This window comes from Gossypium arboreum, chromosome 8 (genome assembly GCF_025698485.1).
Source record: "Gossypium arboreum isolate Shixiya-1 chromosome 8, ASM2569848v2, whole genome shotgun sequence".
Classification (NCBI taxonomy): Eukaryota; Viridiplantae; Streptophyta; class Magnoliopsida; order Malvales; family Malvaceae; genus Gossypium; species Gossypium arboreum.
In genome coordinates this window covers 3079841-3097582 of record NC_069077.1, presented here as the reverse complement: position 1 = coordinate 3097582, position 17742 = coordinate 3079841, and the positions used below count along the sequence as shown (strand labels likewise).

Here is a 17742-nt window from a genome sequence, read left to right as displayed (position 1 = left end):
GGAGAACCGCACTGGTTTACGCAATCTTTGCTACTCGTGCAATCCAAAGACCTAGCACTCACATTATTCAAAGTACCTGCAAAATTATATTAAAATTCTTAAAACAATCTATAAAAATAGTAAGATAATTTTAGATACCAAAATCTTAATTAAAAATAAATTACTAAAAATTAAATAAGAAAAGTGTGGATAAATATATACAAAGAGTAGAAACGAAGAGGAGGAGCAACAAAACTACAGTCGTGGTTGATGCCTTCATTTTTTGTTTCTCCTCTAACGATATTACAAAAGCTTTCTTTTAGGTTTTATGATACTTAAAATTGAAATCTAAGGTTTATATAGGCAAGGGTGAAGAGAAAGTTTAGGAAAGAAATTAGCCAATTTATTTAGATAATGTCATTTTTTGAATAATTTTATACATGTGATTTTATTTTATATTTAATTACCCAAAATTCTACCCAATAATATTTACTTTCCAAAAATTAAAAAAATACGTTGAATAGTTTTATACTTACCATAAATAAATGCCATTCCATTTTATATTTACTTACCAATTTCATTTTTAATAATATTTACTTTCCAAATTTGATTTCATAAAATTAACATTTTATGCTTACTATAGTTGCGGGACTTGATTATTGATTTTTTTTTTTCATAGAATGATCGAGAATTCTTTGATGTTGGACTTGCAAATTTAGTATTTTTAGTTTTAATATATCTCTTTGTTTATTTTTGTATCGAGACTGTACGGGCTTAAATTTGCCCGGCCCTTCAGAGAACCCAACAACAAAACTCAATTACAAGAACGGCCCAATTCCTACCCATTTTACAAACCAACCCTAACCCAAACCCAAACCCGGATAGCCCAATAGGCCCAACCTAAACCCAAATCTCAACCAAAGTCTAACCTTAGCTCACCCTTGCGCCGTACCCCCCTCCCACGTGCCTCCGTCAGTGTACCCTCCGCCCGATGACCTCTTCCTTGCACCGATACTCATTTTAAGTGTTTTAATATCTTAATTAATAGTTTACGTTACACACAGAAAAATATAATTTATAGATAAATTTATCAATTTAATTATAAAATTATTAATTTTTTTCTCATATACTAATTAAGTTATATTTGTACAACGGTGTTTATCGATAAAAATTAGTTATAATCGATTCGAACCTAAAATACCATACATGATAAATAATTAATTTTACCATTATAATTAAAGAATCAACTAATTTTATGTGAATATTTTAAAAATATATCTAATATTAAAAAATTCACCCACATTGTGGGTGTGCCATAAATCTAGAAATTTTGATGTTTTAAAAATTTTAATTATTACCTAAAAGAAGTTTTAAAACTGAAAATAAATTTAGAAAATAGAGTAAAATTTTGCTATATGTATATATCAAGAATTTAAATAAATTACATTGTAGAATCAATTTGAGGAAATATAATAGCTTTGTTCACTATTTAAATACTGCAGCTTACATAACTTTTTGTGTCGGCATGTGAAAGTATCTCCTTATTTCGAGAGGTAAGCAATATCTTGCTATTGTTATTGCTATTCCTTTATGCAGGTTTTAGAGGATTCCAAAACCTTACTCCAAATATCATCAATTATCATTAAATATTTTTTATCCTCCGTGAAAGTAAACAACTTCTATGCTAATTCTTCTTCCATTTTCTCATTTTTATCTAAATTTTGAAACTAGATAAAATATTTTCTCAATTTTTTTTGGCACCGTTGAGAAAGGTATACCTAAACTAAGTACTTGAAATGACTAATGACTTGGCTATACTGAAATATTTTCTTGGCAAGAGTGATCTTTCCTAGACCATCCATCCCACATATGCAAACAACTTGTAGTGTCAAGAGTTTCCTAGTCAACGAGAAGGGAGATTAATTTCTTGATATCAACATCCAATCCAACAACATTCTTATCAATGATGTGAGGATAAGACTATCTTGATTCTCGGCTTCGAGTTGAAGAACTTGATCCTTCTCCATTATCCCTTAACTTTATTACATCATGTCTTTAATTATCGATTCAATTCTTTAATTTTGACTGTGATTCGACATAGCAAACTTCCCTCTTTAAGAAAATAAGTGATGCAATTTGAAAAACTAAATTCTGACTGTGATTCGACAGAGCAACATCCCTCTTTAAGAAAATAAGTGATGCAATTTGAAAAGCTAACTTTCATTTTAGATGTAATTTTGAGTAAAAAGCTCTCTTTGACATCTTCTGTAACACCCTAAAAATTTCTACAGTAAGATATTATCCTTAATATAGTAAAATAAGGAAATAAAGTGACAAGAAGAGGAAAATTTGAGTTATGTCACTGGGAAGTATATTATGATATACTGATTTAAGAAAGGACTAAATTGTAAAAGTGAGAAAAGTTTTGTGGCCAAGAGTAAATACTCAAAATTTGAGGGATTAAAATGTAAATATGAAAAGTTGAAGGACTAATAGTGCAAATATTTTAAGGGTGGAATGATCTAGAAACCAAGGAAAATTGATGAATTAAGACCAAATTGAATAGGTGAAGAATTATGAGGGACTAAATTGCAATTTTACCAAATTAAGTGATGACTCAAGAATGGAATTTTAAAAGATCACTAAGGGCAAAATGGTCAATTGGAAGAGAGAGAAATCTAGAGACAATGATGATGTTGGAGATATTTTAGATAAATTAAATAAATAAATATTAGTTTATTAATACTTTAAATTGATTTTTAAATGATATTTTATTATTTTATTATTTTATTTAGTATATATAAGGAAAGAAAGATGAAGAATCATCATCTTTTCTTTCACATGCAAACCAACGTGAGAGAGAGGAAGAAGAAAAGAAGTTTTCTTTCTTTATAATTTGGTCCTTCCACCAAAAATTCACCATTTTCACCTAAAAATCAAAAGAATTTTCATAGCTACTAAGAGAGAAAAATGTTAAGGAGACCATGAGGAGTTAGAATATCAAGTTGGATTCAAGAAATAGAAGCTGGACGAGAGAGAAAATCAAGTTAAAGACTAGTATCAATAGAACAAGGTAAGTACATCAATATTTCAATATGTTTTTAAGTTTGTTATTATTGACAAAGCATGGAAATAATGTAATAGTAGAGTTTTCTTACATAAGGTCATTTATTCTTGATATGTTAGTGAAGAGAAAATAAGAGAAAGTGATGAGAAATGGTGTAGAAAAAGAAAATAAGGGTGTTATAACATGGTAATTAATATCTTGCACTAAAACAGTTTTGGACAGCAGCAGTAGTCTAACTTTGAAAAATCATAAAAAATTGTATAAATCTAATTATAGGATGAATAAAACATGAAATTAAATCTTGTTAAATCTAGTTTCTTATAGAATAAATTATGTAAGCAATGGAATTGTAAATCATGAGATATGATGAATTTTGTGAGACAAGGTCAAAATGATTTCGGGTTCCCCTGTTCTGACTTTGTAAAATTAAAAAAAATTGGATAAAAATATTTATGGCCTTAAATTTATATATTTAGAATCCTAAATGAGTCTATTTTCAATAGAAACAAACGGGAACATCATTCGAATTCTGTATGAGGAGATAATTAATTTTTAGTGAAGAAGGGTCACAACTGTCAGACAGCAGAATAAGGGTGAGTTTAAAGAATAAACTGTACTTATTGGTTAAAGCAAAAATTATGAAAATTTTATGGAAATAATATATACGAGTCTAGTTTCAGGTAAAATTATCGGATCTTAATTTGGAGTTCTATCTCTCCAGATATAAATAATTTAGTGATTATGACGCAGATAGACAGCTTGAATATTCATAAAAGTAAATAATAAAAATTATAGATAATGTTACTTACAAGTGTGTATATACATTAAGGATGTGGAATGGAGAAGAGGAGTAGGAAAAATATGTATGAATATTCATCTAGCATGGCTAATTTTCATATTTTAGGCTCAGGGACTAAATTGAATAAAAGTAAAACTTTATGGGTAATTTTGTAAAAATGTCAGAAATGACCAAATTGCATGAAATGGATTATTTTATTATTTAAATTATAAAATTGAATGAAATTATTAATTTAGTTCAAGATCAGGGGAAAACATGTTTTAGGGATTAAATTGAAAAGAGTTGAAATTATGGAAAATTCTGATATTTTATAGAATTCATGGACTGTTATCAATATGTATGAGAATAATAGCTAGAAATAAGGATTAAATTGCAAGAATTTTATTTTCCTGACCCTAAGGATGAAATCGTCATTAATTAAAAGTTTAGGGGCAAAATGGTAATTTTGCCTAGAGCATTAATTAAATGCATTAGAATATGAAATGAATGAAAATGATGATCAAATTTATTTATAAAGATCCGGACGACTCAAATACGAGACTTGATCGTGGAAAATAAAAATATCGGATTAATGAAATTATAAACACAAACAAGCAATGAGGTAAGTTTGTGTAACTTGAATTGTATTTTTAAATACTTGAAATATGTGGTTATGTGATGAAAATATGATTTGAATGTTCAATTCATGATAATTGATGAAATATTGATAATACTCGATATAAATTGAAAATAAATCCCGGTTGAATGGAATGGAATTCGATGGATCATTGGAAAAGGAATTGATGGTAAAAAGGATCTAGCCCGAACGGGTGATCCTATTCTGATATAGCCCTCCCGAAGAATACGTGTAAAATAGATTTAGCCCGGATGGGTAATCTGAATTAGGGTCTGAATTTAGCCTGGACTGGTAATTCAGATCCAAACTCATTAGAGTAATTGTCGCTGCGAGGATTTAGCTCGACCGGTAATCCCGACAATACTCTATGAGTTTATATTAAAGGGATTTAGCTCGATCGTAATCCCATTGTAAGGATGAGGTTCGCGGGAGTGTGCTTTCTGAAATGAAATGTGTAAGACCATGGTTGAAAGATACCATGGCAACATGATATGAAATGTGTAAGACCATGGTTGAAAGATACCATGGCAACATGATATGAAATGTGTAAGACAATGGTTGAAAGATACCATGGCAACAGGATATGAAATGTGTAAGACCATGGTTGAAAGATACCATGGCAACATGATATAAAATGTGTAAGCCGCTATAAGGATGAGGTTCGCGGGAGTGTGCTTTCTGAAATGAAATGTGTAAGACCATGGTTGAAAGATACCATGGCAACATGATATGAAATGTGGAAGACCATGGTTGAAAGATACCATGGCAACATGACGGGAATGAATAAGACCATGGTTGAAAGATACCATGGCAACCTGACAGAAAATGAGTAAGACCATAGTTGAAGACACTATGACATCATGTCAAAGATAAATAAGACCGTGGATGGGAGACGCGATGACATCTATTGAACAATTGATATTCAGGTAATATGTATCAGATGACGAATAGTTATATGAAATGGTTGTGTGAAATGTTTACAAGAACTGGTCATATGGAAATGTATGTACAAAATAGTTGTATGAAATAATTATGAAGATAGATAAACAAAATAAGAATAAGTACATGGAATATAATTTATGTTAAGTTTGATATAAACTTTACGGAACAAATATACATAAAATAAATGGAAATGATGGAGTATGAAATATTGATATAATGAAATGATTGATATATACTTATGAAGAAACGGTAAGAGAATGATATGTTTCATGACATGTACATATATGATTATTTTTGATATGTTGATACAAGGAAATTATGTAAGTAAAGACAATTATTAAACTCAAGCGTGACATGTCCAGAAAATAAGTATATCAATGTTGAATTTATATGAAATATGTGCAAGTATACTAACAATGATGTTGTTTGACGCTTAGACAAGTGTCAAGCTATTGATAGAATGATAACATGTTTAATTATAAGAAGCATTGAAATGGTAAATACTTAGATGAAAATATTTAAGATTTTGCGAAATTTTTTTATGATCCCGATTTAATTCCGGTTGGTTTTTAATGTATGTTTGGGGCTTCAAGGGCCCAATAGAGAGACATTATGATTATTTTCAAAATATCAATAATAAATGACTCAGAATTATCTGAAAATGTTCAATAAACTCCTGTAATGCCTTGTACCTATTCCGGCAATGGATACGAGTAGGGGGTGTTACATCTTCGGCATTGTAAGCCAACTCTCTGATCTCAGTAACATACGTAGGCACCACCTCATTGTCTAACTTTTCTTGCATCAGCCACTTTTAAGAAGCCTTGCATCTATTTCAGCTCCCTTACTAAACTCTCAACTTGGTGATCAACGACGGATTACTTGTTGAGTTAGCATGCCAATTGCTTCCAGAACAGAGGATACAGAACACAAATCCATAGATTTTCTCTATATTTTCAACACTGATTTTTCTCATATGTATGTATTGCTTCTTCCCAGGAAAACAAATAGAAAGAAGCAATTCATCCATTTTTTTTAATTTAATTTTTTATCTCTCTTAATTTTTTGTGCAATTTATAAAATCAACCCAAAATAAATGAAAAAGTTAATACTTGTTAACTTTATTGATATGTCATAGACATGAAGTGATATATTGACGCCACATTAACAATTAATTATGTAGCGACACAAAAAATTTTGCTTTCAATCGCTAATTGAGGTGACTTATCGGAAATTTGAAAACCGATTTTTGATTTTATTTAAAAAGGGAGTCGCCACCGATCTTTTTTCTAAGTGTGATCGGACACCTAATAAATTATCCTTTTTTTTTAAAAGAAAACTTATTCTTGAACAAAAATGAAGGCTGAATTTAGGTCTACGTGAAAATCCAGAGAAAAATAGGGTCCGGGAGTCGGTTACGCGCGAGGAAGGTATTAGCACCTTCGCGACGCCCAATATTGGTATCTTGTTAAACATATGTTGTCTTGGTTTTCAAAAATACGAGTTCAATGTAAGATTTAATCGTGATCCTATTGAAAAGACGAGAAATTTTAAATTTTGATTTGTTAGAAAGGCGTTCCATTTTCAACACTAGCCGATATGATTCACCCAACATAGGGATGAAATCAACGACTTAGTGTTAAACCGATATGTTGCCTCATGTATTGAAATTAATTAGAAAACAAGAATAAGATTTTCGACGTAATGCAAAGCAAAATTGATATGAAATAAAAATAAATAAATGGAAGAGCTAGAAATATATTGAAGCAAATAATAAATGTGACAATAATATTAAAAACGATAAAGATGTATGCGATATTAAACGTAATAGTAGAATTAAACATGAAAGGTAAACAATGAATGTACAGGTATACACATATAATAATGGTTAATATGATTATGAAAACATGATATTAAAAATATTAACGATGCTATATATACGTATATAATATGGTGTTAAAATACATACATCATATAGATATTAAAATATATACATAAGATAGTACAAAAACATTAAAACGTATATATACATGACGTACATAATATGGTAAAAAATCTATGTAATATAGTATTGAAAATATATACATGACATGTATAAAGATATAATATTAAAAGATACATATACGTAATATATATATAATAAAAACATGCATATATATTATAGTACTAAAATATTTACATAGTATACGCCTATTAGAAATAATAATAATGTTAAAAAAACAACTATTAATACTACATAAATATACACACATATACATATATATATTTAAAAATTACGTAATAATAATAAAATACGTACATACTATATATATACATATAATATAGTTATTAAGAAAATACATACAATATATAATATTAAGAATATATATAATAATATGGTATTAAAAATATAGTATTGTAAAAACATAATATATACATATAAGTATTGATTTTTTTGTTTAAAAAATAATACTAACAATAGTAATAATAAAATACTAATAAATAATAGATATAGTAATAATAAGAACGATAAACGACGACGAGGAAAATAAAATAATAAAAGAAAATTAGTAACGCTATGTATACGTAAACATAATATAATAAGAATATTAAAATAAAGTAATTAGAAAATAATACTATGTACAAAAATATATACATAATATGGTATTAAAATATACATACATATATAACATAGTATTTAAGAATGTATACATAAGATGATATAAAATACATACATGGAATAGTATAAGAAATATATTACTAATGACATTAAATATATATATATATATATAATATAAAATATATATAATATACCTATATTATAAATGATAGTAAAAATTTCATACACTACATAAGTACATACATATATATATAAATAATAATAATGTTAGAAATATACCATATAGTATTAGAAATATACATAATATATATGCATATTAGAAATAAAAATAATGCTAGAAACACCTATTGATAATGCTACATAAAAATATTTATATATATATATATATATATATATGTGTGTATTAAAGATATATGCACATATATAATTAAACTTATACTACTATTAATAATAAGAAGAAGAAGAATATAAATAATAGTGAATGTAATAGTATTGAATAATATTGCAAATGATTAATTTAATAATAAAGAAATGAAAATAAGTCAAAAGGACTAAAATTGATTGAAGGACAAAATTCTGGGGCAGATTTAAAAGGGAAATAAAGAGGAAGGGACTTATTAGAACGCGGATAAAACTGTGGGAGGCCAAAAGCACAATAAACCCATTTGCCCCAAAACGCGCAGTATTTGGGGACTAAATCAGAAATCGAAGTAAACTATTGGGCCAAATTGAAAATAACAACAAATTTGATTGTAAAATCATAAAATGCGGAAGGGCCAAGAGCGCAATTAGCCCTTCTGCTATAAAAAACACGCGGATCCTAGTGGGTCGGGTCGGGTCGGTCCGACCGGGGCCAAAACGACGTCGTTTTCTTTTAAACGGGGGGGACCAAAACGCACTGTTTTGGTCCCTATAAAAGACAAAAAAAAAAATTTAAAAAATCATTTGAACGAGGGAAAGAAAAAAAAAAGGGAGAGGGGGAGGGAAGAGATTTTCGGCCATGGGCCGGTCATTGGTCCGATCGCCGGACCGTCGCGGTGGCCAGAAAAGGTAATTTTTTTCTTTTTTCTTTTTAATTATTTGTTTTATTTTTTTATGTTTTAATATATATATGTGGGAAAATAGGCCCAAAAACGAAACTAAAATAGGAAAAAAAAGAAAAAAGAAAAAAAAGAAATTACCTTAGGTTCTTAAGCTTTCGATTTTGGTATCCTTGGTCTTCTGATTTGGTATTATGCTTATGCTTTAGTATCACTGGAATTGCTATTCTGTCTTTTGTTTTTAGAATCGAATGTTTTCCTTTTTTTATCAAAAAATTGCCGACTCCTTTACATTTGTTTTTGATGGCTTTTATAGCCTTTACAAGCCTTTTCTATTATTTACTGTCTTTTCATCTTAATTCCTTGCAGGTGCAGAGGGATGGTGGCCATAGTGGTGGTGGCAGAGGGTGGTTGGGGGCAGAAGGCAAGTGGGGAGGCTAATTCGGCTAAGGGCTGATTAGGGTTAGGGTGGTTAGGGTATTGGGCTTGAACTATGTTGGGTTTGGGTTGTTGGGGTTATTGGGCTGATGTAATTGGGGTGGGTATTAGGTTGGAATGGGTTGTTTTGTATTGGGTTAGTGGGTTTAGGTTGGAATGGGTTTAGTTTTGTTTAGGTTTAGTTGTAATGTATTTGGGCTGGGGCAAATTTTAAACGGGCCCAAAATTGGCCTACAATAAATTAATTTAAAAATTTTAAAAATTCAGAAAAATTCAGAAAATTTATAAAAATAAATTAAAAATTATTAAAATAATTAATATGTAGTTTACCACCTAAACTTATATGTTGTCATTAGGGTTGGTATTTTTACACTAACATGAAGTGACACATTGACGCCACATTAACAATTAATTAAATTTAAAAATTTAAAAAATCAAAAAATTATAAAAATAAATTAAAATTATCAAAAGAATTAATGTGTAGTTACCACCTAAACTTATATGTTGTCATCGGGGTTGGTATTTCTACACTAACACTGTTAATTTTACTAACGTGGTATGATACATGATACATAAATTAAAAATATAATTTTTAGATAAATTAGGTACCAATTAAATACTTTTAAACTAATTTAATGTACAAACCATAAACAGTCTATGAAAAGAGATTAGTCGAATGGAAGAAAAGGATAAGGGTTAGAACAAGCAATCTTAGCAAATCCTCAATTAAATATATCAAGCAAGTAAATATAAAATAAGCTCAATCCCAAATATTTAAAAATAATAATAATTAATGTTTGTTTAATTTGCATAATTAGTTGGTTTAAAAATGGTAATGATAATTAATAAAAAATGGTAAAGATAAATAATTTTTGCATGATACTTTTATTTTGTTAATTTAATTATTAGTATGTATTTAAAAATAAAAAATTGAGCCCTAAAATTAACAAGAAAAATAATCAAGAGAAGAGAATATATATTGTTTATTATTATAACCACTTATTCTTATCGTGACATTATAGAAAATAATTCAATTATAACTTATACTAATTTTGATATGTCCTTTAATTATGATCATTCAATGATCCAAACACGGATTCTATAAAATTCTCTACATTGGCGCAATCACATTTTCCGGAGACACAAGCGCATGTAGAAGGAGGTGGGCAACCAGAGAACCGACTGGTTTACGCAATCTTGCTACTCGTGCAATCCAAAGACCTAGCACTCACATTATTTAAAGTACCTGCAAAATTATATTAAAATTCTTAAAACAATCTATAAAAAATAGTAAGATAATTTTAGATACCAAAAATCTTAATTAAAAATAAATTACTAAAAATTAAATAAGAAAAGTGTGGATAAATATATACAAAGAGTAGAAACGAAGAGGAGGAGCAACAAAACTACAGTCGTGGTTGATGCCTTCATTTTTGTTTCTCCTCTAACGATATTACAAAAGCTTTCTTTTAGGTTTTATGATACTTAAAATTGAAATCTAATGTTTATATAGGCAAGGTTGAAGAGAAAGTTTAGAAAAGAAATTAGCCAATTTATTTAGATAATGTCATTTTTGAATAATTTTATACATGTGATTTTATTTTATATTTAATTACCCAAAATTCTACCCAATAATATTTACTTTCCAAAAATTAAAAAATATGTTGAATAGGTTTATACTTACCATAAATAAATGCCATTCCATTTTATATTTACTTACCAATTTCATTTTTAATAATATTTACTTTCCAAATTTGATTTCATAAAATTAACATTTTATGTTACTATAGTTGCAAGGACTTGATTATTGATTTTTTTCATAGAATTATCGAGAATTTTTTGATGTTGGACTTGCAATTTTAGTATTTTTAGTTGTAATATATCTCTCAGTTTATTCTTGTATCGAGACAATTTAGAAGATTTAAATTATTATTTCTATAGAGAAGATGAATACTTAGCTACAATTTTTAGTGTTCAAATTTAGATTTCTGTTAATATTTTTAAAAAGTCAAAATATGAGGCTATCACGTAGCACTATACTATTGGTCGTCAGTGCCATATTAGTATACATTAACAATAATAAGATATCTCCGTATGTATTAACCTTAATTAAATTAGTGTTACATGAAAATATAATTACAATTATAATTACATTTATTTAAAGCAGGAGTCGTGTAATTTTTTAAATCACATCAACATATCTTTATTCTAATAAAGTGGTGCACAAACACACAATCCAAGAGAATTGAGTCTCAAATATGGGATCAGTAATGAATCACAGTCACATCAAAATCAACGATAACAGTGGTAGCATTTAGAAAAAAAGTCTTAAGTAGTGCAAACCCTTTTGCCATCCTAAATTTTCCTCTTCCTCCGACCACCGCAACCTCACGTTCAGTCTCTGTTATCGGATTCCTCGAAAATAGGCTTATAGAGCTGCCGTTGAACTTACCCGTAGTAAATCCAAAATCCACATACATCACACCGGTGGTTGTATTTCCACCAACCATGAGTGCAAGGCCCTGAGCATTGCCAATCACCTCAGAGTTATCCTCAGGACCTATCTTTAGAATATCATCAATGGCATATAGGGTACCAAATGGGAGTGATGAGATGTTAGCTTGGGCTACCTCCACCGCTGTTGGGTTTTTACCGCCTAGAGTTTCATGCAAAAAGAAGTGAAGATGGGTGACCTTGACCGCCTTGGTGTCATATGGTAGGCTTTGCGAGTAGTATTGGCTCTGCACTGTCACCTTGGAGAGGCAGACCATGAGAAACCAAGTCAATACCAATGTTCCTTTCATTTTGTTACTTCATTTTTTGTTAAACAAATAGAAACTTTATACTGAGAAAGCAGAAGGTAGTAGTGGGTACATAATTAGCCGGCTGAAATTGGAATATTTGAATAAATAAGAATTTCATCACTTTGTAATTTCCATAGTCAACGTCTTGTCTACAATCCACTTGCTGTTAATCAATTTTAGATTGGAAGTTGACTTTTTTTATTTACTAGTCAAAGTAAGAATGTAATCATTTGAAGGTAACAGCCTAGCCACAAGGTTAGTTACAACAACAAAAGAAGGCATACAGTACTGGGACAGGTTCTAACTAATCAGTCAGCTACCATATTCACTTCTCTGAACACATGCTAGAATTTGACAGTCGAAATTGGCCGGCATTATTCTTTTATCCTTCGAATCTGAGTTATTGACGGGGCTTCCTCTGTGACATCCTCAAGCATATCAATTGCAATCTTGCTATCACATTCACTTATTACTATAGAATAGTTCCTTAGCCGAGCTATTTATAAGCCATGAAGTATTGCCCATAATTCCGCCGTAAGCACAGAACCTCTCCCAATAAATCTTCTATAACCTGCAATCCACTTACCATAGGAATCCCGTAACACTCCACCTATCGCAGACCAGATCCCATTTACATTTGCAACACCATCAGTATTTATTTTAATCCAACCATGACAGGGAGGCCTATATTTAACCTGAAAACTTCGACTGGTCGTACTTGTGCTTTCCATTTTTATTGCATTGCAGAGACTAATGGCAAAACATTCTGCCCTTCTAAGAACCTCTTCAGTGGCTGGACTCTGCTGGAAAATAGTTTTGTTCCTATTCTTCCACAAAAACCAGCAAGCGACAGCAAACATTACACCCCAATCTACTGTCCCCGAATTCAAAGCAAACTTATTTCTCAAGCTAGCAAGCACCCATTCGGTCAATTCCATTCCAAAGAACTGATATGAGCAGCTGGAGGGAATCAAGTTTAACCAAACACCTGTAGCAATCGGACAGTCACGCAAAATGTGTAAAACAGATTCCTGAGAGTCACCACAATCCACAAATGGAGCAACCTGTTTCATCGGTTAGGCCTCTCTTGATTTGTTAAGAGCTTTTGTCTCATAACCAAACATAGAAAATGTTTTATTCTCGGGTCCCAAACGACTTTCCAAGAAGAACTAGCTGAATCAGTATCTATTTGGACTAGATTTCTGTAGGCTTCCCTCACGGAGAATCTGCCTGAGACACTAGTTTTCCATAAGCATTTATTCGTACCCAACTCATCATTCGCTGGAGGACAGACTGCAATGAATTCCAACAGTTCCCTATCAAAGCATGGACGCAACATGCACCAATTCCATCGACCAGCCAAAAATACATTAAGCCTGGTTTAGTTACTGGTGTAATAGTGAAACCAAAATTCTTTTTAGCAGGGTCTGAATTTAATTATATTTTTTATAGATCATAATGTAAGTTTATTATATATTAATTTATAATTTTTTTATTTTTAAAATGATTAAATAGATTTTTTTATTTTATTTTAAGGGGGTTAAAGTGTAATTTTATTATATTAATTTATAATCTTTTATTAAAAATTTCATTTTGAAGGGTAAAATGCAATTCAATATATATATTAATTTTCAACAAAATTGACTTGATGATATTTGAGAAAATAGAGAGAATTTTAAATTATGCTTGTAACTAAAATTTTATTGGGTGTTTCATTGGGTCATTAAGGCTTCAAGTAGATGAATTTCATCATTGTTCCACGAATCGAGCCAGTTTAAATGGATTAAATGAGTTCCATTTGACTAATTGACCTCTAAAAGACAATTTATGCGCATCCATCATGAGTTTTAATCCGTAGCTCATGATATTCTCTTCCACCCATTCTTGTGATACTCTCGTCTTGTCTTAAAAATGACACTAGTTTGACTTGCCCATCCCATCAGTTGGGATTAGAGATGTTCATGAGTGGGGTTGGAATGGGTCTATACATGATATTAACATATTATATGATTGCTCAAGCTGGATCCGATTAAAATATGGGCCTAAAATTTGCCTAAGTCAATCCATGTTTGTAAATGATTAGCTTAAGTCCATTTTAGGTTCGTCTACATTATTTTTAAAATTAATAATTTTATATATTTTTATTTATTAAAATTTTATATATAGTCCACCTTAACAATTTTATTCCTTATATACTACTATAGATTTAATTTTTATGTGTTATAAATTACATAATATATAAAAATAAAATAACGAAAAAGGATACATCTCAAAACTATACATGAATTATGGTTTAATGTATAATTATATATCTGAAATTTTGATTTGATCCAATTCTTGTAAATTATGAATACAATTATTGATATAACATTATTTTATGTTTATATATTACATACACAAATAATTATATTTATCCAATCTAAAAATAAATTGATGTATTTATTTCTTTAAATGTGTAAGATTAAATCAAAATTAAAATTTCAAGTATATGTTTGAACCAAAATTAGAGTTTTACATGTATAATTGCACCAAATTAAAATTCATATGCACAATTACACATTAAATCAAAGTTCATGTATAATTTTGAGATTTACCCCTAATATAAAACATTACTAACTTAAAAATGGGTCGAGTCAGGCCGAGCTTAGGCATTGAATATTCAAACTCAAGACTGGCCTAAATTTTAAACAAGCTTAAATTTTTTACATAAACCCATTGTTGGACCTTCTTAAATTTCAAATAAACTTTTGAACTTGAACAGATAACTTGCCATATAAACAACATGGTGGGAAGGGAATATATAATAAGTGTCATATTAGTGGGCTTAATAGATATATCTCTTTGGAAGTTGTTAGATTTTATGCTCATTAATTTATTTAAATAATAAGGTTAGAGGCCAATTTGGATTTTGGGATCCTTTTTGTGAAATAAAATACAAATTTTCCATTTATTCAATTATTTTTTAAGGTAATTTCCATTTATTTATAAAAATGGATATATAAATATAGTGATACCAACATAGTAAAGACCGCCACTAAATTAAAATTTCCTAGTCAAACATCTTAGAAAAAAGCAACTGTAAAACAAGAAAAAAGGAAATTGGGAAAATGGTTCCAAAGTTTGCCCAATTGTTTGTCTCAACATTGCTGCTATTAACTCCATTGCTATCTCTAGCAGGTAAACCCTTTCTCAATCTTCAATTTTCAGTCCATTTTATCTTTTATTGATGTGTTAATGTTGCAGATGGTCGAGATATTGGTGTTTGCTATGGATTAAATGGAGATAATCTTCCATCTCCAAATGAAGTAATTAATCTTTACAAAAGATGTCAAATTGATAATATTAGGATCTATCAGCCGTACCCTGAAGTGCTCGAAGCATTAAGAGGATCGGGAATATCAGTGACGATCGGTCCGAGAAATGAGGACATAGCGAGCTTCGCAACGAGCCAAGATGCAGCCAATGATTGGGTTAACACTAACATCGTCCCATACGCGGACGATATTTTATTCAGATGGATCACCATAGGCAACGAAGTTATTCCAGGACCATTAGGCTCAAATGTCCCTGCTGCCATGAACAACATCCGAAATGCACTTGCCTCGGCCGGGATAACCTTGGCTAAGGTCACAACCGTACTCCCTGGAACTGCCCTCGCAACCTCGTATCCTCCATCTGCTGGTGCTTTCGGAAGTGATATAACGGAGACTATAACCGGTATTGCTGCGATCCTGGCTCAACAGGATACACCCATTTTGATCAATGTATACCCTTACTTTGCCTACTCATCGGATCCTTCTCATATTTCTGCCCAATACGCCATGTTCACTTCTACTGCGCCTGTGGTGATCGATGGAAGCTTCCAATATTTCAACCTCTTTGATGCCATGGTTGATGCTTTCAATGCTGCACTTGAAAAGATCAACTTTGGCAACGTGAAAGTCGCTGTAGCCGAGACCGGATGGCCAACAGCCGGAAATGAGCCCTACACGAGTGTGGCCAATGCTCAAACTTACAACCGTAACCTGCTGAATCATGTGATGCAGAACGGGACACCAAGAAGGCCTGACTATATAATGCCCACATTTTTCTTTGAGATGTTCAATGAAGACTTGAAGGGAAATGTAGTTGAGCAGAACTTTGGATTCTTCTACCCCAGCATGCAACCTGTCTATCCTTTTTGGTGATTTCAATATTGCTTTCAAAATTATGGTAATTTGATTTTGTATTTAATAATTTAATGCTTTTTAATTACATCATAGCTCAAAGAATAAAGTCTATGAAAAGGGATAGGGTTAGAACAAGCAGTCTTTGCAAATCCTCGTTTAAATAAGATGAGCTCAATCCTAATATTAAAATAAAATTTATTAATGTTAATTTGCATTTTTTCATGATATTTTTATTGTTGTTAATTAACAAATGAAACAAAAAGAAAAATTGGCAAGAGAATACAATATAAATATTATTTATAATTATAATAACTTATTCTTATTGTGGCATTTTAGTAGATAATTTAATTATAATTTATAATAATTTCAATATGTTCTTTAAGTATGACCGTTTAACGGTCCAAATACGGATTCTACAGCAATTTCTATATGGGCGCAATCACACTTTCCAGAGACACAAGTACATGTAGCAGGAGCTGGACAACCGGGAGAACCACACTGGTTTATGCAATCTTTACTGCTCTTGCAAATCAAAGACCTAGCATTCACATTATTTAAAGTACCTGCAAAAATATATTAAAATTCTTATAAATAGTAATTTAATTCTTAGTGCTTCATGGTAAATTTAGATACCAAAATCTTATTTTTAAAAATAAATTACTAAAAGTTAAATAAGAAAAAGTGTGTGGATAAATACATACAAAGAGTAGAAACGAAGAGGAGGAGCAACAAAACTATAGTCGTGGTTGATGGCTTCATTTTTTGTTTCTTCTCTAACAAAATTATAAAAGCTTTCTTTTAGGTTTTATGATCTTTAAAATTGAAATCCTAAGGTTTATATAGGCAATAGTGAAGAGAAAGTTTAGGAAAGAAATTAGCCATAATCTCATTTTTTTGAATAATTTTATACTTACCAAAATGTGATTCTATTTTATATTTACTTACCTAAAATTCTTCCCAATAATATTTACTTTCCAAAATTAAAAATACGTTGAATAATTTTATACTTACCATCATAATGTCATTCCATCTTATATTTACTTACCAAGTTCTTTTTTTTCAATAATAATTATTGTCGAAACCATTTTAAGAAAAACGGGGTCGACTTTAGTTTTGAAAATGAAAACAAACAATGGAGTCGCCATCAATCCTTTTTGATGAAGTGTGATCAGTTCACCTTAAATTAATCATTTTAATAAAAGTTAAGATTTACTAAAACGATAATTTTTGGTCTACGAGAATCAGAAAATGAGTTTGGGAGTCGGTTACGTACGAGGAAGAATTAGCAT

The 17742-nt window shown here is 30.2% G+C and overlaps 2 protein-coding genes and 1 long non-coding RNA gene across 3 annotated transcripts; 1 reads left to right on the top strand and 2 right to left on the bottom strand.

Moving 5' to 3' along the window:
* Window positions 1-11725: 11725 nt before the first annotated feature.
* Window positions 11726-12289, bottom strand: LOC108469450 (dirigent protein 4-like). Its single transcript, XM_017770331.2, has one exon. The coding sequence runs from the start codon at window positions 12282-12284 to the stop codon at window positions 11745-11747; it is 540 nt and encodes a 179-aa protein (XP_017625820.1). The 5' UTR covers window positions 12285-12289; the 3' UTR covers window positions 11726-11744.
* A 3022-nt stretch (window positions 12290-15311) lies between these two features.
* Window positions 15312-16661, top strand: LOC108468497 (glucan endo-1,3-beta-glucosidase-like). The gene is made up of 2 exons (XM_017769377.2): window positions 15312-15461; window positions 15528-16661. The coding sequence occupies exons 1-2, from the start codon at window positions 15392-15394 to the stop codon at window positions 16469-16471; spliced, it is 1014 nt and encodes a 337-aa protein (XP_017624866.2). The 5' UTR covers window positions 15312-15391; the 3' UTR covers window positions 16472-16661.
* Window positions 16662-16721: 60 nt separating this feature from the next.
* LOC128279442 (uncharacterized) lies at window positions 16722-17268 on the bottom strand. Its single transcript, XR_008269621.1, has 2 exons — window positions 17155-17268; window positions 16722-17016 (listed from the first exon to the last, which is right to left on the bottom strand). It is a non-coding gene; the product is annotated as an uncharacterized LOC128279442 (long non-coding RNA).
* Between the last annotated feature and the right edge of the window lie 474 nt (window positions 17269-17742).

Excerpts from the sequence above, each read along its gene's own strand:
- LOC108469450 (XM_017770331.2), bottom strand. The coding sequence starts at position 12,284 with ATGAAAGGAACATTGGTATTGACTTGGTTTCTCATGGTCTGCCTCTCC.
- LOC108468497 (XM_017769377.2), top strand. The coding sequence starts at position 15,392 with ATGGTTCCAAAGTTTGCCCAATTGTTTGTCTCAACATTGCTGCTATTA. Across the intron at positions 15,462-15,527 it reads TCCATTGCTATCTCTAGCAG|ATGGTCGAGATATTGGTGTT; the intron begins GTAAACCCTTTC and ends TTAATGTTGCAG.